At 46.9% G+C, this 21,881-nt stretch overlaps 1 protein-coding gene across 1 annotated transcript in view; it reads left to right on the top strand.

Moving 5' to 3' along the window:
- Window positions 1-21,881, top strand: part of LOC140426923 (glutamate receptor ionotropic, delta-2-like) — a 758,287-nt gene that overhangs the window by 484,472 nt on the left and 251,934 nt on the right. The window contains exon 10 of the mRNA XM_072512211.1: window positions 15,656-15,757. Coding sequence (XP_072368312.1) covers window positions 15,656-15,757 — 102 coding nt within the window. The remainder of the gene's footprint in view (window positions 1-15,655; window positions 15,758-21,881) is intronic.

The raw sequence follows: 21,881 nt of genomic DNA, 5'->3' as shown, positions 1-21,881 counted from the left end.
ATGACTGCACTAATACTCCACAACAATACTCCATTTTGTGCTGTCAACTAAAGATGCATGATAAAATAGAGTTTAAGGTATGGATTATTTTTGTGCTCTTGAGGTAGAATGCCTTTGTGAACCCTGGACAACACCTGTTAAATCCACAAAATGTGAGCCCTGAAACAGTTAATTCCACACACACTGAGCTCTGAGACAGTGAATTCCACTCACACTCAGCCCTGAGACAGTTAATTCTACAGAATCTGTACCCTGAGACTGTGAAGTCCACACGCACTCAGCCCTGAAACAGTTAATTCCACACTCACTCAGAGCTCTGAGACTGTTAATTCTACAGAATCTGAACCCTGAGACGGTGAATTCCACACACACTCAGCCCTGAGACTGTTAATTCCACACACACTGTGCCCTGAGACTGTTAATTCCAGACACACTCAGCCCTGAGACTGTTAATTCCACACACACTGAAATCTGAGACTGTTAATTCCACACACTCAGGCCTGAGACGATTAATTCCGCACACACTGAAACCTGAGACTGTTAATTCCAGACACTCTCAGCCCTGAGACTATTAATTCCACACACACACTGAAACCTGAGACTGTTAATTCTACACATTGAAACCTGAGACTGTTAATTCCACACACTCTGAGCCCTGAGACTGTTAATTCTACATACTCTCAACCCTGAGACTGTTAATTCCACACACACTGTGCCCTGAGACTGTTAATTCCACACACTGAAACCTGAGACTGATAATTCCACACACACTGAAACCTGAGACTGTTAATTCCACACACTGAAACCTGAGACTGTTAATTCCACACACTCTGAGCCCTGAGACTGTTAATTGCAGACACCGAAACCTGAGACTGTTAATTCCACGCACTGAAACCTGAGACTGTTAATTCCACACTCACTGAAACCTGAGACTGTTAATTCCACACACTGAAACCTGAGACTGTTAATTCCACACACACTGAGCCCCGAGACTATTAATTCCGCACACACTGACACCTGAGACTGTAAATTTCACACACTCTGAGCCCTGAGACTGTTAATTGCAGACACACTGAGCCCTGAGACTGTTAATTCAACACACATTGAAAACTGAACTGTTAATTCCACACACTCAGCCCTGAGACTGTTAATTCCAGAAACACAGAAACCTGAGACTGTTAATTCCAGACACACAGAACCCTGAGACTGTTAATTCCAGACACGCAGAACCCTGACACTGTTAATTCCACACACTCTGAGCCCTGAGACTGTTAATGGCACACACACTGAAACCTGAGACTGTAAATTCCACACACACTGAAACCTGAGACTGTTAATTCCACACACACTGAAAGATGAGACTGTTAATTCCATACACACTGATAACTGAGACTGCTAATTCCACACACACTGAAACCTGAGACTGTTAATTCCACACACACTGAAACCTGAGACTGTTAATTCCAGACACACTGAAACCTGAGACTGTTAATCCCACACACACTCAACTCTGAGACTGTTAATCCACACACACTGAAACCTGATACTGTTAATTACACACACACTGAAAACTGAGACTGTTAATTCCACACACACTGAAGCCTGAGACTGTTAATTCCACACATATTGAAACCTGAGACTGTTAATCCCAGACACACTCAGCCCTGAGACTGTTAATGTCACACACACTGAAACCTGAGACTGTTAATCCCACACACACTCAGCCCTGAGACTGTTAATTCCACACACACTGAAACCTGAGACTGTTTAAACCCACACACACTGAAACCTGTGACTGTTAAACCCACACACACTCAGCCCTGAGACTGTTAATGCCATACACATTGAAACCTGAGTCTGTTAATTCCACACATACTCAGCCCTGAGACTGTTAATTCCACACACACTGAAACCTGAGACCGTTAATCCCACACACACTGAAACCTGAGACTGTTAATCCCGCACACAGAGAAACCTGAGACTGTTAATTCCAGACACACTGAAACCTGAGACTGTTAATTCCACTCACACTGAGGCCCGGGACTGTTAGTCCCTCACACTGAAACCTGAGACTGTTAATTCCACACACTCTGAGCCCTGAGAATGTTAATTGCAGAGACACTCAGCCCCGATACTGTTAATTCAACACACATTGAAAACTGAACTGTTAATTCCACACACTCAGCCCTGAGACTGTTAATCCCAGACACACAGAACCCTGACACTGTTAATTCCACACTCTCTGAGCCCTGGGACTGTTAATTCCCGACACACAGAACGCTGAGACAGTTAATTCCAGACACACAGAACCCTGAGACTGTTAATTCACACACTCTCAGCCCTGAGACTGTTAATTCCACACACACTGAAAGATGAGACTGTTAATTCCACACACACTGAAACCTGAGACTGATAATCCCACACACGCTGAACACCTGAGACTGTTACTTCCACACATATTGAAACCTGAGACTGTTAGTTCCACACACACTGAACACCTGAGACTGTGAATTCCAGACACACTGAAACCTGAGACTGTTAATCCCACACACACTGAAACCTGAGACTGTTAATTCCACACACACTGAAACGTGAGACTGTTAATTCCCGACACACTGAACCCTGAGACTGTTAATCCCACACACACTCAACCCTCAGACTGTTAATCCACACACACTCAGCCCTGAGACTGTTAATCCCACACACACTGAAACCTGAGACTGTTAATTCCACACACACTGAAAGATGAGACTGTTAATTCCACACACACTGAAACCTGAGACTGATAATCCCACACACACTGAACACCTGAGACTGTTAATTCCACACATACTGAAGCGTGAGACTGTAATTCCACACATATTGAAATCTGAGACTGATAATCCCACACACACTGAACACCTGAGACTGTTAATTCCACACATACTGAAGCGTGAGACTGTAATTCCACACATATTGAAATCTGAGACTGTTAATTCTACACACACTGAACACCTGAGACTGTGAATTCCAGACACACTGAAACCTGAGACTGTTAATCCCACACACACTGAAAGCTGAGACTGTTAATTCCACACACACTGAAACGTGAGACTGTTAATTCCAGACACACTGAACCCTGAGACTGTTAATCCCACACACACTCAACCCTGAGACTGTTAATCCACACACACTCAACCCTGAGACTGTTAATCCCACACACACTGAAACCTGATACTGTTAATACACACACTGAAAACTGAGACTGTTAATTCCACACACACTGAAGCCTGAGACTGTTAATTCCACACATATTGACACCTGAGACTGTTAATTCCACACACACTGAACCCTGAGACTGTTAATTTCTTATACACTGAAACCTGCAACTGTTAATTCCATATATACTGAAATCTGAGACTGTGAATTCAACACACACACTGAAACGTGAGACTGTTAATCCCACACACACTGAAACCTGAGACTGTTAATTCCACACACACTGAAACCTGTGACTGTTAATTCCACACACACTGAACCCAAGACTGTTAATTCCACACACACTGAAACCCAAGACTGTTAATTCCATATTCACTAAACCTTGAGACTGTTAATTCCATATACACTGAAACCCGAGACTGTTAATTCCACACACACTGAAACCTGAGACTGTTAATTCCACACACACTGAAGCCTGCAACTGTTAATTCCACACACACTGAAGCCTGAAACTGTTAATTCCACACAAACTGAAACCTGAGACCCGTACCAGCCTCCCCGAACAGGCGCCGGAATGTGCCGACTAGGGGCTTTTCACAGTAACGTCATTTGAAGCCTACTTGTGACAAGCGATTTTTATTTTATTTTATTCCACACACACTGAAACCTCAGACTGTTAATCCCACACACATTGAGCCCTGAGACAGTTAATTCCACACACACTGAAACCTGAGACTGTTAATTCCACACACTGAAACTTCAGACTGTTAATCCCACACACATTGAGCCCTGAGACTGTTAATTCCATACACACTGAAACCTGAGACTGTTAATCCCACACACTGAAACCTGAGATTGTTAATTCCACACACTGAAACCTGAGACTGTTAATTCCACACACACTGAAACCTGAGACTGTTAATCCCTCATACATTGAAACCTGAGACTGTTAATTCCACACACACTGAAACCTGAGACTGTTAATCCCACACACACTGAAACCTTTGACTGTTAATCCCACACACACTGAGCCCTGTGACAGTTAATGCCACACTCACTGAAACCTGAGACTGTTAATCCCACACACACTCAGCCCTGAGCCTGTTAGTTTCACACACACTGAAACCTGAGACTGTTAATCCCACACACACTGACACCTGAGACTGTTAATCCCACACACACTCAGCCCTGAGACTGTTAATGCCATACACATTGAAACCTGAGACTGTAAATTCCACATGCACTCAGCCGTGAGACTGTTAATGCCATGCACACTGAAACCTGAGACTGTTAATCCCACACACACTGAAACCTGAGACTGTTAATCCTGCACACAGAAACCTGAGACTGTTAATTCCACACACACTGAAACCTGAGACTGTTAATTCCACACACACTGAAACCTGAGACTGTTAATCCCACACACACTCAGCCCTGAGACTGTTAATGCCATACACATTGAAACCTGAGACTGTAAATTCCACAGGCACTCAGCCGTGAGACTGCTAATGCCATACACACTGAAACCTGAGACTGTTAATCCCACACACACTGAAACCTGAGACTGCTAATTCCAGGCACACTGAAACCTGAGACTGTTAATCCCACACACACTGAAACCTGAGACTGTTAATCCCTCATACACTGAAACCTGAGACTGTTAATTCCACACACACTGAAACCTGAGACTGTTAATCCCACACACACTGAAACCTATGACTGTTAATCCCACACACACTCAGCCCTGTGACAGTTAATGCCACACTCACTGAAACCTGAGACTGTTAATCCCACACACACTCAGCCCTGAGCCTGTTAGTTTCACACACACTGAAACCTGAGACTGTTAATCCCACACACACTGACACCTGAGACTGTTAATCCCACACACACTCAGCCCTGAGACTGTTAATGCCATACACATTGAAACCTGAGACTGTAAATTCCACACGCACTCAGCCGTGAGAGTGTTAATGCCATGCACACTGAAACCTGAGACTGTTAATCCCACACACACTGAAACCTGAGACTGTTAATCCTGCACACAGAAACCTGAGACTGTTAATTCCACACACACTGAAACCTGAGACTGTTAATTCCACACACACTGAAACCTGAGACTGTTAATCCCACACACACTCAGCCCTGAGACTGTTAATGCCATACACATTGAAACCTGAGACTGTAAATTCCACACGCACTCAGCCGTGAGACTGTTAATGCCATGCACACTGAAACCTGAGACTGTTAATCCCACACACTGAAACCTGAGATTGTTAATTCCACACACTGAAACCTGAGACTGTTAATTCCACACACACTGAAACCTGAGACTGTTAATCCCTCATACACTGAAACCTGAGACTGTTAATTCCACACACACTGAAACCTGAGACTGTTAATTCCACACACACTGAAACCTTTGACTGTTAATCCCACACACACTGAGCCCTGTGACACTTAATGCCACACTCACTGAAACCTGAGACTGTTAATCCCACACACACTCAGCCCTGAGCCTGTTAGTTTCACACACACTGAAACCTGAGACTGTTAATCCCACACACACTGACACCTGAGACTGTTAATCCCACACACACTCAGCCCTGAGACTGTTAATGCCATACACATTGAAACCTGAGACTGTAAATTCCACACGCACTCAGCCGTGAGACTGTTAATGCCATGCACACTGAAACCTGAGACTGTTAATCCCACACACACTGAAACCTGAGACTGTTAATCCTGCACACAGAAACCTGAGACTGTTAATTCCACACACACTGAAACCTGAGACTGTTAATTCCACACACACTGAAACCTGAGACTGTTAATCCCACACACACTCAGCCCTGAGACTGTTAATGCCATACACATTGAAACCTGAGACTGTAAATTCCACAGGCACTCAGCCGTGAGACTGCTAATGCCATACACACTGAAACCTGAGACTGTTAAACCCACACACACTGAAACCTGAGACTGTTATTTCCAGGCACGCTGAAACCTGAGACTGTTAATCCCACACACACTGAAACCCGAGACTGTTAATTCCACACACACTGAAACCTGAGACTGTTAATGCCACACACTGAAACCTGAGACTGTTAATCCCACACACACTCAGCCCTGAGACTGTTAATTCCACACACACTGAAACCTGAGACTGTTAATCCCACACACACTCAGCCCTGAGACTGTTAATTCCACACACACTCAGCCCTGAGACTGTTAATTCCACACACACTGAGCTCTGAGACTGTTAATTCCACACACTGAACCCTGAGGCTGTTAATTCCATACATTCTGAACCCTGAAGCTGTTAATTCCATACATCCACTGAAACCTGAGACAGTTAATTCCATACACACTGAAACCTGACACTGTTAATTCCACACACACTGTAACCTGAGACTGTTAATTCCACACACTGAAACCTGAGACTGTTAATCCCACATACACTCAGCCCTGAGACTGTTAATCCACACACACTCAACCCTGAGACTGTTAATCCCACACACACTGAAACCTGATACTATTAATACACACACTGAAAACTGAGACTGTTAATTCCACACACACTGAAGCCTGAGACTGTTAATTCCACACATATTGACACCTGAGACTGTTAATTCCACACACACTGAACCCTGAGACTGTTAATTTCTTATACACTGAAACCTGCAACTGTTAATTCCATATATACTGAAATCTGAGACTGTGAATTCAACACACACACTGAAACGTGAGACTGTTAATCCCACACACACTGAAACCTGAGACTGTTAATTCCACACACACTGAAACCTGTGACTGTTAATTCCACACACTAAACCTTGAGAAAGTTAATTCCACACACACTGAAACCTGAGACTGTTAATTCCACACACACTGAAGCCTGCAACTGTTAATTCCACACACACTGAACCTAAGACTGTTAATTCCACACACGCTGAAACCCAAGACTGTTAATTCCATATTCACTAAACCTTGAGACTGTTAATTCCATATACACTGAAACCCGAGACTGTTAATTCTACACACACTGAAACCTGAGACTGTTAATTCCACACACACTGAAACCTGAGACTGTTAATTCCACACACACTGAAGCCTGCAACTGTTAATTCCACACACACTGAAGCCTGAAACTGTTAATTCCACACACACTGAAACCTGAGACCCGTACCAGCCTCCCCGAACAGGCGCCGGAATGTGCCGACTAGGGGCTTTTCACAGTAACGTCATTTGAAGCCTACTTGTGACAAGTGATTTTTATTTTATTTTATCCCACACACACTGAAACCTTAGACTGTTAATCCCACACACATTGAGCCCTGAGACAGTTAATTCCACACACACTGAAACCTGAGACTGTTAGTTCCACACACACTGAAACCTGAGACTGTTTATTCCACACACTGAAACCTGAGACTGTTAATCCCACACACATTGAGCCCTGAGACTGTTAATTCCATACACACTGAAACCTGAGACTGTTAATCCCACACACTGAAACCTGAGATTGTTAATTCCACACACTGAAACCTGAGACTGTTAATTCCACACACACTGAAACCTGAGACTGTTAATCCCTCATACACTGAAACCTGAGACTGTTAATTCCACACACACTGAAACCTGAGACTGTTAATCCCACACACACTGAAACCTGTGACTGTTAATCCCACACACACTCAGCCCTGTGACAGTTAATGCCACACTCACTGAAACCTTAGACTGTTAATCCCACACACACTCAGCCCTGTGACAGTTAATGCCACACTCACTGAAACCTGAGACTGTTAATCCCACACACACTCAGCCCTGAGCCTGTTAATTTCACACACACTGAAACCTGAGACTGTTAATCCCACACACACTGACACCTGAGACTGTTAATCCCACACACACTCAGCCCTGAGACTGTTAATGCCATACACATTGAAACCTGAGACTGTAAATTCCACACGCACTCAGCTGTGAGACTGTTAATGCCATGCACACTGAAACCTGAGACTGTTAATCCCACACACACTGAAACCTGAGACTGTTAATCCTGCACACAGAAACCTGAGACTGTTAATTCCACACACACTGAAACCTGAGACTGTTAATTCCACACACACTGAAACCTGAGACTGTTAATCCCACACACACTCAGCCCTGAGACTGTTAATGCCATACACATTGAAACCTGAGACTGTAAATTCCACAGGCACTCAGCCGTGAGACTGTTAATGCCATACACACTGAAACCTGAGACTGTTAATCCCACACACACTGAAACCTGAGACTGTTAATTCCAGGCACACTGAAACCTGAAACTGTTAATCCCACACACACTGAAACCCGAGACTGTTCATTCCACACACACTGAAACCTGAGACTGTTAATGCCACACACTGAAACCTGAGACTGTTAATCCCACACACACTCAGCCCTGAGACTGTTAATTCCACACACACTGAAACCTGAGACTGTTAATCCCACACACACTCAGACCTGAGACTGTTAATTCCACACACACTCAGCCCTGAGACTGTTAATTCCACACACACTGAGCTCTGAGACTGTTAATTCCACACACTGAACCCTGAGACTGTAAATTCCATACATTCTGAACCCTGAGGCTGTTAATTCCATACATCCACTGAAACCTGAGACAGTTAATTCCATACACACTGAAACCTGAGACTGTTAATTCCACACACACTGAAACCTGAGACTGTTTATTCCAGACACACTGAAATCTGAGACTGTTAATTCCACACACACTGAAACCTGAGACTGTTAATTCCACACACATTGAGCCCTGAGACTGTTAATTCCACACACTATAACCCCTCCACAGTTCCTGGCTGCGTCTTCTACTCTCACGGCCCTAAAGCTCTGATTTCCCCAAAAACCCCTCTGGCTATCTAACTCTTCTTTCTTCAAGAGGCTCCTTATAACTTACCTTCCACTTTGGACATGCTTTTGCTTATGCATTCTACAGTCACCACATTCCGGCGCCTGTTCGAGTACACTGAGGGAGAAATCAGACTGTCCAATTCACCGAAAAATACGTCTTTCGGGACTTGTGGGAAGAAACTGGGCCACCTGGGGCAAACGCATGCAGACACAGGAAGAACGTGCAGACTCTGCACAGACAGTGACCCAGTGACCCAAGCCGGGATACAAACCTGGGACCCTGGCACTATGAAGCAACATTGCTATCATGCTGCCCAATTAAAACATGTTATACCTGATACATGCCTTTGTCACGTTACTCTTCATGGCCTGACTGTACAGTAACCCCCGATTACCCTCCACTCCCACCAGTTCACGGGCACAGTGGTCCGAAATCAGGAGCTCCTTGGGAAGCATACACACATGTGCATGATCCAGAGGTGATCATACAATCCATGGTGCTGAAGGAGGCCATTCAGCCCGTCGTGTCTGCACCGATCCTCTGAAAGAGCACTCTATCTGGGCCCACTCCCCCATCCTATCCCCGTAACACAGTAACCCCAGCTAACCTTTTTGGACGCAAAGGGGCAATTTAGCATGGCCCATCCATCTAACTAGCACATCTTTGGACTGTGGGAGGAAACCGGAGCAACTGAAGGAAACCCATGCAGCCACAGGGAGAACATGCAAACTCCACACAGATAGTCACCTGAGGCTGGAATTGAGTCCGGGTCCCGAGAGCTGTGAGGCAGCAGTGTTAACCACTGTGCCTCCGTGTTACCCCTTCTCCTGGGGGGGTGGGGATAGGGTGGGGGGGGGGGCAGAAAGTGTATAACATTAGGCAGCCAGATGCGTGCAACACAGGGGATTGGATAGTCGGTGGCATTTGTGGCCAGGGCACCCGGCCATGATGGGCGGTATGTGGTGCATGGTGGGGTGCGAGCAGACTGCCAGTGGGTGAGGTTTGGTCACCCTCCACGTGGAGGGTTATGGGTGTGAGTGGGATGGGGTTTGGTGCCAGGGGCATGGTGCTGCCTACTCACCCTGGCCATCCTGAGGAGGTTGTGCAGCCTCTTCTTGCACTGCTGTCCGGTCCTAGCAGTGAGGCCCATGACGCTCATGGCCTCTTCCACCGGCGCCCAGGCCTGGTGTACGGTGGAGGGTGGAAGTCTCCTTCCCACCCCGGGGAACAGAGTGGCCCACCTCCCCTCCGCAGTGTTCAGCAGGGTCTTGAGCTCTGCATCCACAAACCGGGGTGTCGCTCTCTGTGCTGCTATCTTGTTGGCTGGGATGAGTGTGTGTGGGGAGTGAGTGCTAATATGTGGCTGCTAATATGTCAGCCTCTCGAGTGGCATTCCCAACTCCGTCTAACCGGACACCGTTTTTCATTGGAATCGATCGAGTTCCACATGGCACTGGTGCTAGCCCATTACCGGATCATGAATTGCTCTGGATCCGGTGCCAATTTAGTTGTCGTAGAAGTCCATCAATTCAGTCCCGACGTTAACACTTAGTTTCTGAAACGCAGAATCGCTCCCCATGACTTCAATCTATGATCATTATTTTTGAATCCAAGTGACAATGATGACAACCTAAAGAATGGCAGCTGGAAAATATTAATAACTGCTTGGATCTGAGCTGAATACTAATACAGTGTGAGCTATGCACCCATTTCCGTTTACCATTTGTGTGTTGAATTTCTGAGGATCAATCTGGCAGTACCCTGCAATTATAGTTGGGCTTTTAACTCAGGATTGGAATTGTTTCTCGCCTTCTGCAATTTTGCTTTCCAAAGAAGCCTAGTGCCAAAGAATTTAGAGGAGGGAGGCATCAAGGACACCAGGGCAAACGCTCAGAAGATACAGAAGAGAACCCATTACCAGCGAGGAGACATTCTTGCCATTTTTAAGCTTTCTCCTGACTTCCACCACTTGCCATTCAGCATTAACAATTCCATCTTTATCATCTTTCTTCTCTCCACAAAGATATCATCATGTGCAGATCCTTAACTGTGCAAATAGCTCACTATCATTCATTTCATCTATCCCCAAACAACTTCCAGCAAAGTTATTGAGACATAACTCATTGAGTATACGTGTCTTGTACTTCTTGCCAGCTTTGGTGTGAGTATGTGAACTCTTAACTTAGTGTTTTTCTTAACTGATACCTGAATGGCAGGGATGCATGAGATAGATGGCTGACGTCTTTATATGAGCCTCTTCAGAGCAGATATGCCTGCTTGCTACACCTCTTATGATACTGCATGGACAACCTGGCTGCATCTGCTTGTTGTTACATGTGCAGGTATAGGATGTGGCTGGTTGGGAAGCACAAATCTGCTTACGGTGTCTGGCCTTTTAGCCTTAAGTCTTGCATCAGAATGCTATTCAACCACAACCTGCACACTGCTTGCAATCAGAGGCATTTGCATCTCCTGGGATCTCATATAAATCATTCAAGTAAGATTGACTGCAGAAATTACATCATATCATGCCTAGTGAAGACATAACATGTCCATAACTATTAAGATAAGAACTAATGTGAACTTCAGACATTTTTAAAAGGAAAAGGAAGAAACATGGAATCTTGCAGGCATTGTCCAACACAGGGGCGTGACCCGCGGGTGGGTCACGGGCGGGTGTCGGGAGGGTCAGCGCGCAACAGCCGTAGCAGCCGGCTTTTAATAATGGCAGCTGAAAGCAGCCTTCAAAATGGCCAGGAACAGATGAAAAAAATTCAGCCGCACTGCGCATGCGGGCATGCACAGTGCGGACACATTTTTTAAAATGTGGTCGCAGCCTTTTTTTTTCAAGTTCGGGGGGCCAAAGGGACCCAAAACCATTTTCTCCATGTTTGTCAGCAACAAACAAGGTCAGAGAAAATGGTGAGTCGCGCAGGTCGGCCAGCGTGGGTCACGAAGGTCACCCAGAGTGGGTCGCGAAGGTCAGCCGGTTGGTAAAAATGGGTCCCCAGAAAAAAAGTTTGAAAAACACTGGAATAATGGACACTGCTTCTCCCAAAATGGCTACCAGAAAGTCAGGTGACTACTATTTGCAGTTTCTAGAGAGGCAATGATTACCTCATGCCTGAACATGCTTCTGGACAGTCATGAAAACATAAATGTCTGCAGGTGGAGTCCCCTTCTTTAAAAGAGCATTATGGAAGCAAAATCACTTGTGGAATGTCCAACTTCCATTTTCTGAAGGATCACTGAAACTCAAATCTACTCGCTCTCCAGATTCGGTGGTCGGGTTTCTGCATTCCAGAGGTGTAAGTGCTTCCGCCAGCTAGGGATTGGGATTGGTCTCTGCTGGTGCTTTGACCGGCACCCAGGTGCGAGTCTGACTCCTTAACCATGCAAATCTATTCATGGTGGAGAACTCGCTGCATTCCATCTGAATGCCAGTATCTGTCGAACACAAAGTCCGCCAGCAGGTCCCCATCTCTTCCCACCCCCCACCCCCCCCCCACCCCCACCCCCCCCCCACCCCCCCCACCCACCACAATGTAAATTCTTCCCCATCACTCCCCCCTCCCCCCCAGCTGACAAGGAAGGATGTCTTTCAGCTGTCCGGGCAGTCTAGTCAAGAATTAATACAGGACCACTTTCCCTTTCCGAACAGCGGTTCCCTCACACAAAAACCTTTAAAACAACAACTGCTACAAATGTCAGAGGCTTCTTTGAAATCCCACAATACATGAAAAAGCTTCATATTTCCTGACACCCTTTGAAATGCAAAACGTCGATTCAATATCACCGAGCAACACCTTTCACTATCCTGTAATTGACAGTTTAATGCTTCAGACAAGGCTGCTTGGTGGATTGTTTATTTATCTTTCCTTTCATGCATGAATGCATCTCAAGTATCCTGCTATGATGCTAATCACAATGTTTATAAACACTCTTGCTATGATTGACAGCTCCACACCACATCAAAGGAGCTGGTGTCACTTCCTCTTTTCTCATAGCAGAAAGCCCAGAGCTGGAAAGGGCAGACCAGACACGGGACCCCCAACCCTGGGTGGACGGGGCTTCTGGAGGAGCCTTCCTGTGGTGAACCCTTCACTTACAACCCAAGCCCAACCCAACCCCCAGGGCCCTTTGCCCCCCTGTTGCTAACGTTTGGTTGGCTCTTAGTAAATGTTGCTCATTGTGTCTTTACTTAATTTGCTCTGTTTTATCATCTTTGCTCTAGAGTCGCCAGGTACCTTTATGATACCACCACGAGGTTCAAGTTCAAGTGCTGATCAATAACTTAGGATCAATAATGTACCAGTTAGTACGTTTCAAATCAAAACACATTTATTATACACAGTCAATCACTACTCATGCATAAAACTCTACTTACTAGACTATCTCTAACACTAAAAGGCCTATACTTAGCTTTGGAACTGGCCCACCAGGTCAGGGGAACAAATGGCCTTCCGTTCGATTCTAAGTCTGCAGGCTTCAAAGCTGGTGTAGACTGGTAGCTAGGAGCGCCTATCTCGTAGCGTGCGTTGACTGGAGACTTACTTGGTTGGTGCAGCTACTAGGCGGGTCACGGTCAAGGGTTGTTTTGAGCTGCTGAGAGACACTGCCAAGAAGGATGAATTGAACTTGGGGACTCTATTTTATAGTCCCCAGGGGCTTTGCGCCATTCGGGGCGGACCCCGTACCTGGTTCCAAGTGATTGGACTAAGTTCTGAACACTTGGATCGATTTCTCCAATACTGGTGCTGTTCCCTGATCGCTGGGCGGTTCCTAAGTGTCCGTTGGCCTTCCTTTGTCTTGGCTCCTGCTGGCGCCGAGAAGTCTGGCTTGGCCTTGTTTACCTCAATTGTTTCCAATTGTTCCCGGGGATCGCTCATTAATATGTAGATGGTTGTTAGTTTCAGTGCTGTCTGGGTTCTTGCAAGTTCTGATTACAGGAAACTTTGCACCTGCTTGTTTTTCCTGCGTTGGCTGAATTTCTCTGCATTCTTAGCGGATCTCCATTTTAAAGTCGGGAAGTGGCCAACCCAGGGGGCTACACCCCCCCCCCCCCGTCCAGGGGGCTACACCCCCCCCCCCCCCCCGTGCAGACAGTAGGCCCTTGGCACTGCCACCTTTGCAGTGCCACCCTGCCAATTTCAGGTTGGCAATGATAGGGGCAGTGCCAGGGTTCATGTGGCAGTGCCAAGGCACTGCCCGGTCATGACACACCCCACCCAGGGATTATACCTAACTGTGCGTCCCAGCATGGTCAGCATAACTGGTTTTCACTGGGTGGGTGAAAACATAGGATGGGGCTATGCCCATCAGACTCGCACCCATCATCGCGCTTGGGGTTCTCGCTGGCACAAATCTCGTTTTCGGTCTCATGAGATTTAGTGATTTTTATGCGATTTGCGCCCACGGCTAGCACTGCCGCTAAATTTGGGCCTCTACCTCTTTTTCCACAGGAGCCTCCAACCTCATTTCACCTTCAAAAACTATGCGAGATAGAAAGCCATCCAGGCCTGCAACAAGTTCACCTTGAAGGAATAATTTAAACATACGGGACCGGAAATCTCCAGCTGTTCGCTGGTAGCGGGATTCTCTGGTTCTGCTGGCAATGCAACATCCGGTGTTCCTCCTCATACCGGGAAACATGTGGCTGGGACGTCGGAAAATCCCACCAATGATTTTTTTTCCTTGAAAATACATTAATAAGTGCATGCATTATCTGTAAAACTCATCTCTTGTGTGTATGTGACTGTGTGTTTGAAGGAGAGGGTGTTTCATTGTGTTCACATTGCCGGTGTTGTGTGAATAAACCTTAGTTAAGGAACACGTTGTTACCCCACCACCTCTTCCCCCTGCCATTACAGTGAGCCATGTGCAAAATCTTGGCTTTCATGTTTAGAATGACAAATGAGGAAAGGTGATTTTTATGAGGTATAGTTGATCTGTTGCGCTTGAGAATCCACACTGCAAAGTCGCACACCAACTACTTTAAGCACTTGGACATCTTTACTCTTTGAAATATTTTGGTCATTCTTGGATTTGAAAGTTCACACTTGTACTGATCAGCTCAAATATCATTTTCATAAATCTGCAGTAGATCTAATTGGACAACCAAAGGTCCTGACAATTAACGAGTGGTTTTCCAAAATTACTTTGAAAAGGGGAAGAAAGCAATTAACCTCTCACAATGTGTCAGGTTACAGCAACAATAATTAAAAGCATAGGCCTGGAAGTAAACATAACATTATTTTAGCAGCAGAATAATTGTGTGCTGCATGGCATTGTGCTTCTGTCTTTATAAAATCCAGTGTGCTCTCCAATTTATTGTGAGCAACACCGCTAAGATTGGCTCCAATTTTATATTTTTAATGTATAATTATATTAATCACATTTTAATTTCACTATCTTCACTATCTTCATGCTGGTATAATGAGCTGTGACAAACATAAATCTTTAGGAAAGTAAAACAGTATAATTATGTGATAATTAAAGTTAATGACATTGCTTTAATAATTCTTGTTTGTGTTCTCCATATAGCTAGGACTTTGGAATCCAACCACTGGATTGAATGGTTCCCTAATAGATCAAAAACTGGAAAATAGTATGGAAGGAGTGACGCTGCGAGTTGTGACAGTCCTGGTAAAACCACATTCTTTGCTGTTTTACATAGTGGAATGTTTTGCAATCTACAATCATACTTCGATACTTGCACCAATAAAAATAACAAGTTGAACTATTATAACTAGATATATCAATAATATTGTACCCTAACAACGGCTGTCAGATTTAAATGCACAAATGTAATATGTAACTTCCTCACATCGGATATTTTCTTTAAAACTGACTAAGAACAACATGACAAAAACTGCATACTTTCTTTCAGACTAATGTGTCAGTAAAGCGAATTAATGTTCTTTACCGTATTTAGGAGTTTGTCTTCGACTGCTTCAACACCTCTTCTGGTATGCTTCTCAAGCAGTAATATAACAGTAACCATGATGATGTTTGCAGCCCGAAACATTTCATGTTCAAGAATGAAGCAGATAGTAGATACAGTAAGAAAGTAGAGAATATGAAAAGGCACGTTGGTGCATCAAGCCTATTCCTTCCACAAACCTTGTAAAATCCAATCTATTATGAACTCTACTCCCAACAATTTTATATCCAGATGCAGTTTCTGTATTAACAATTTTTTAAAGGCAGGACATTGAACGCCAATCCTGTTTATCTCCTCTGCAGTTTGATGGATCACTGGCCCAGACCCAGCGGCCCATCATGTTCCATGGAATATTTGACCATTTCAGCCCATACTGATTCCTGTAACCTTCATTTCTGTTCCCAGCTAGATACTTATCAAGATTTTTTTGATTTTTTTTTGAAGGAGTTAATCAACACAGCATCAGGTGATTATGCTCTAAGTTCTGGAATCATCCTTGTTGCTCTTCTCTGAATCCTCTCAATGCAGCTCTTTTTTTGAAGGTAGGGTGTCCAGGATTGCACAGTATTTGACTATGGCATCACCAATGATCTGTACAAGGTTAGGCAACTTGTTTCACTTTCTAGTCAAATGCCCTTGAGGTCCATCCGGTATAGTATCAGCTTTGCTAAATACAGCTGCATATTTGGAAATGTTGTGATTGATCAGTAGTAATAGTAAAACAAAATTCTGTGGACCATCTTTGTATATATATAAAATGCTTCATATTTTACACATTTCATGCATCCTATTCAAATGTGCATTGCATTAACTTACAATGAAATCAATCCTCAATTTTCTGAACCAATCTGCTCAATTTCTCTAGATACCTCTGACTTCTGTTTATCTTCCTCTTTTTACCAGTTCAAATAGTTTGGTGTCATCAGTAAATGAATACGGTAAAATACAGTTATATGTGATCAGTTTAGGCAGTGTTTGTTCAGGACTAAATTAATGTATCTTTTTAAAACCCTGTTCTGTTCAAGTCAGTGAAAAATGGAAGTGCTGATATTAAAATGAGAAGCCATCAGGAAATGCTCTTTAATCTGCCCATTAGTGCTGAGCAACCCCACAGCCTCATATATGTTCAATACAAAATGATTCGTATTGATCAGAACAGTCAATAAAAATCCAAAATTATCTGATTTGAACTAACTAGGAGTGAGCTTTGTATCCACCATTGCAAATACTGCAGTTTGAAAGGCATCAGAAGAACAGAGCTTTGTGGACACTTGGCTTTACTTCCCAGGTCGTGCTTTCTTAAAAAAGGTTATCATCACATTTTACTACATATCGTTAAGTTGATTATCAATATCACTGCCTAATTTGGCTTTAATTATTTGAACATTAACTTTTTCAAAGTTTAATGTTGAACTTTATTCAGTAAGAAGTCTCACAACGCCAGGTTAAAGTCCAACAGGTTTATTTGAAATCACAAGCTTTCGACCTTGCAATTGTGTCTCTCTTATATATGCTGTGATTGTGAACCTGCCTCCACTTCACCTGACGAAGCAGCAGCGCTTCAAAAGCTTGTGATTTCAAATAAACCTGTTGTACTTTAACCCGGTGTTGTGAGACTTCTTACTGTGCCCACCCCAGTCCAGCGCCGACATCTCCACATCACAAACTTTATTCAGTGCTTTTTCAAACACTGATTGAATATATTTAATTCATGGCTCTCAAACTCTTTTCTCTCTCACTACCTGTGGTCAGTTTGCTTTGTACATAAAGAAGTGTATAATCTATTGCCCTTAGAATGTGTATTCCAATTAAATAATTCAGCAACAAGCTTTTGTGAGTTTAAAGTAAATAAAAACAATAATATATGAAATAAAGAAATAAAATAATAACTCTTACCCCAAATTAATGCAACAGCATCCATTCAGTCTCATGTATGCACACACACACTCAAAGATAGGCTCACCCAGGGTCGCATAAGCTGAGTCACCTTATGGAAATGTCCTTCATGCCATTTATCATGGCACAGAGGAGTTTCCTGTGTGGGATGCTGCTGCACACCTTTCACCTCCTTGCCTTCACCTGCTATGCAGACAAGTCCCGATATGCCTTGTTGACGTTCGGCAGTATGGGTCACCTATGGAGAAATCTCTACAAGGGAGCCCTCACATTTAATATCGGGAACTTGAGGTTGAGGGTGTTGCGCGGTTTGGATCATGGACTTCCAACATGCTGCAGTTTTGCAGCTTTGTGGAATCCGTGGACCGTGTATATGTAAGTTGTCTGAGGCTTCATCCCCTTTTTAGTTTTCTGAGAAATCTGTTAATTTATTTGTGGTTGCCTGCCAGCCCCCATTCCTGATCATCAGGCATCCAGTGTGGAGGGGGGATGGGAGAGTGGTGGGCCTCATCTTGGGCCTGCTCCTGGGATTAGCCAAGCTGGCCTTTAATAGGTCCAGGTAGCGGGCAGTCAAAGGGGGGCGTCTGTCCAATTGTCTGACCCTTTTTCCTGGAAATGGAACAGCTGGCATCTGTCAGCATCAACAAGGCCTTCCGTGTTCGGTGGGCACCACAGGGACTGGGGAACATTATCGACCCCTTTACTTACATTTTGTTTTGATGTTTTTATTATGTTAAAATTATGTTTACTTTGATTCGGTATCCCTTTGAAGAACAATCTTTTTAATTTTTCCCATAGTTTGTTGATCTAATTTATTTGGTTAACGTAAAGAAGCACACTCAAAGGTTGGATACAAATCTGGGGCGTCATTCTCCGCCGGCGGGAGTCTCCGTTTTGCCGGCGCCCGGGGGTTTCCCGACGGCGTGGGGCTGCCCCACAATGGGAAACCCCATTGACCGGCCGGTGTTACGGAGACTCCCGCCGGCCGGTCGGGGCAGAAATGTGGCGGGGCGGGTAGGAGAATTTCGCCCAAAGATAGTGGCTGGATTCTCCCAAAATGATGCTAAGTGTTGACGCCGGCGTAAAAAGGGTGGAGTTTTACTCCCGAAGTTCCAATAAAAAAGTTGACCTAATTCAATGCCCTGCAGGGACTTGGAGTAAATCACGTAGCTTTAGCTGCAGATACTGGCCCCCGCACGTCCGGTTCAGAGTCCGCGCATGCGCACGGCGGCGGCCTCCAGCGGCTGCGCAGAGCTCCATGGTGGACTCGGACCACGGACCCACACCGAGAAATGAGATCCCCCCCCCGATCGACCGCGCGCCCAATCATCTAATCCTGCACAAGCACTCACCGGCCGCCTATAAGTTCCCCCTGGCCTCCGATCCCCCCGCCCCTGACCAGGGCGGCCGCGGACTGAGTCGGAAGCCACCATGCCAGCATCCCGACCGGCAATAGGTGGTTAGTTCCATGGCGTCGGGAACTCCGCTTGTCGGGAGCGGAGGTTTGCTGGGCGGGCCTCTGGCAATGGGCCCCTAGCCGCGCGGCGTACTCCGCGGTCATGCCCATTTTTGGGGCCCGTAGAATCGTCGAGCTGGCACCGTGCCCAATTTCGGCGTGAAACTGGATTCTCCGCCCTGGCACCAGCTGCGATTTCACCGCGGGGCTGCGGAGAATCCAGCCCAGTATACCTTTTCAGGTTACAGTTAATCATTCTCTGATTTATGATTTTTGGTCTCCCTGGTGGCAGCCCTATGCTTTCTTGAACGGGATTGATGATTTAAATTGAAGTGACAACCCTGTAAAGCAAAAGATTCACAATAGGTTACAAGGTTTCTTGTCGGCATTTATCTAAAAGGTTGGTTCTCAGGTGAACTTTGAAACTGGAACAATTTAAGCACTTTGGCTGTTTAATGGCTCACAGCTACTTTCAGAGTCTGGTTCTCAGACTGACTGACATTTGATGCCTTTTAAAAGGAAAGTCTTTCCCTGCAGCTGTTATAGTGTTGGTGTTCTTCTGTCAGCTAGGTCTCCTCTGAGTTTTGGGATGATCGAGAATCTCAGTATCAGAAGCCAATTTCAGTCATAATCTATCCAGAATGGCTAAAAGGCCATTGATATATGTTAGGAGATAGATGGTGGTCTTTCACACTCTTGCAGCTTCCCTTTGTTGAATTGCAAACCTGAAGACAGTGGAATTCTCCCATCTCGGACTAATTCCTGCGGGGAAGACACATGGGGTGGGACTCTCCGGGAATTGGTGGGACGGGCAGAAACGGTGCAGTGGAGTGGCGGGAACCACTCCGGCGTCGGGCCGCCCCAAAGGTGTGGAATCCTCCACACCTTCAGGGGCTAGACCGGCACCGGAGTGGTTTGTGCCCCGCCGGCTGGCGTGGAAGGCCTTTGGCACCGCGCCATCCGGGGCCGAAGGGTCTCCACCGGCCAGCGCAGGTCCGCACATGCGCGGGAGCATCAGCGTTTCCTGACGTCATCCCCACGCATGCGCACATGGAGTTACTTCCGCACGGGAATGGCAGATGACCACGGCCTCCGGTGCGGAAGGAATAGAGTGCCCCCACGGCACAGGCCCGCCTGCAGATCGGTAGGCCCCGACCGCGGGCCATGCCACCGTGGGGGCACATCCTGGGTCCAGATCCCCCCGCAAACCCCCAATAACCCCAGAGGCTGCCAGCGCCGCCAGATCCCGCAGGTAAGGGACCAACTCCAATTTACGCCTGCGGGACTGGCTACAGGCGGGCAGGACTTCGACCCATCGCGGGCCGGAGAATTCGGGTGGCCCCGGGGCCCATTGAGTCGCGCTGGACCCCGCCATTCTTGAGGCGGGCGGCGCGACTCACGCCTCGCCGGTTTTTTGGGGGGTGGGAGAATTCGGAGGCCGGCGGGGGCGGATTTACGCCGACCCCCAGCGATTCTCCAATCCGGTGGGGGGGTCGGAGAATCGCCGGTGGCTGGTGTGAATCCCGCCCCCGCCGGTTGCCGAATTCTCCGGCACCGGAGATTCGGCGGGGGCGGGAATCGCGCCGCGCCGGTTGGCGGGCCCCACCCGGCGATTCTCTGGCCCGGATGGGCCGAAGTCCCGCTGCTGGAATGCCTGTCCCGCCGGCATGGATTAAACCACCTCTCTTACCGGCGGGACAAGGCGGCGCGGGCAGGCTCCAGGGTCCTGGGGGGGCGCGGGGCGATCTGGCCCCAGGGGGTTCCCCCACGGAGGCCTGGCCCGCGATCAGGGCCCACCGATCCGCGGGCAGGCCTGTGCCATGGGGGCACTCTTTTCCTTCCGCCTTCGCCATGGTCTCTACCATGGCGGAGGCGGAAGAGAGTCCCTCCACTGCGCATGCGGGGGGATGCCGTGAGCGGCCGCTAACGCTCCCGCGCATGCGCCGCCCGGCAATGTCATTTCCGCGCCAGCTGGCGGGGCACCAAAGTCCTTTCCCGCCAGCTGGCGGGGCAGAAATCAGTCAGGCGCGGGCCTAGCCCCTCAAGGTTAGGGCTCGGCCGCTCAAGATGCGGAGGATTCTGCACCTTTGGGGCGGCGCGATGCCGGACTGATTTGCGCCGTTTTTTGCGCCAGTCAGCGGACATCACGCCGAGTACGGAGAATTTCGCCCCTGGGGTGGGATTATCCGACCCCCCGCCGGGTCGGAGAATCGCCGGGGTCTGGCGTGAATCCCGCCCCCGCTGGTTGCCAAATTCTCTGGCACCAGATATTCGGCGGGGGCGGGAATCGCGCCGTGCCGGTCGGCAGGCCCCACCCGGCGATTCTCCGGCCCGCGATGGGCCGAAGTCCCGCTGCTGGAATGCCTGTCCCACCAGCGAGAATCAAACCATCTCTCTTCCCGGAGGGACTAGGCGGCGCGGTCGGGCTCCGGAGTCCTGGGGGGGCGTGGGGCGATCTGGCTTCGGGGGGTGCC

This window comes from Scyliorhinus torazame, chromosome 7 (genome assembly GCF_047496885.1).
Source record: "Scyliorhinus torazame isolate Kashiwa2021f chromosome 7, sScyTor2.1, whole genome shotgun sequence".
In the NCBI taxonomy this organism is placed as follows: Eukaryota; Metazoa; Chordata; class Chondrichthyes; order Carcharhiniformes; family Scyliorhinidae; genus Scyliorhinus; species Scyliorhinus torazame.
This window is presented reverse-complemented; position numbering and strand designations above follow the sequence as displayed.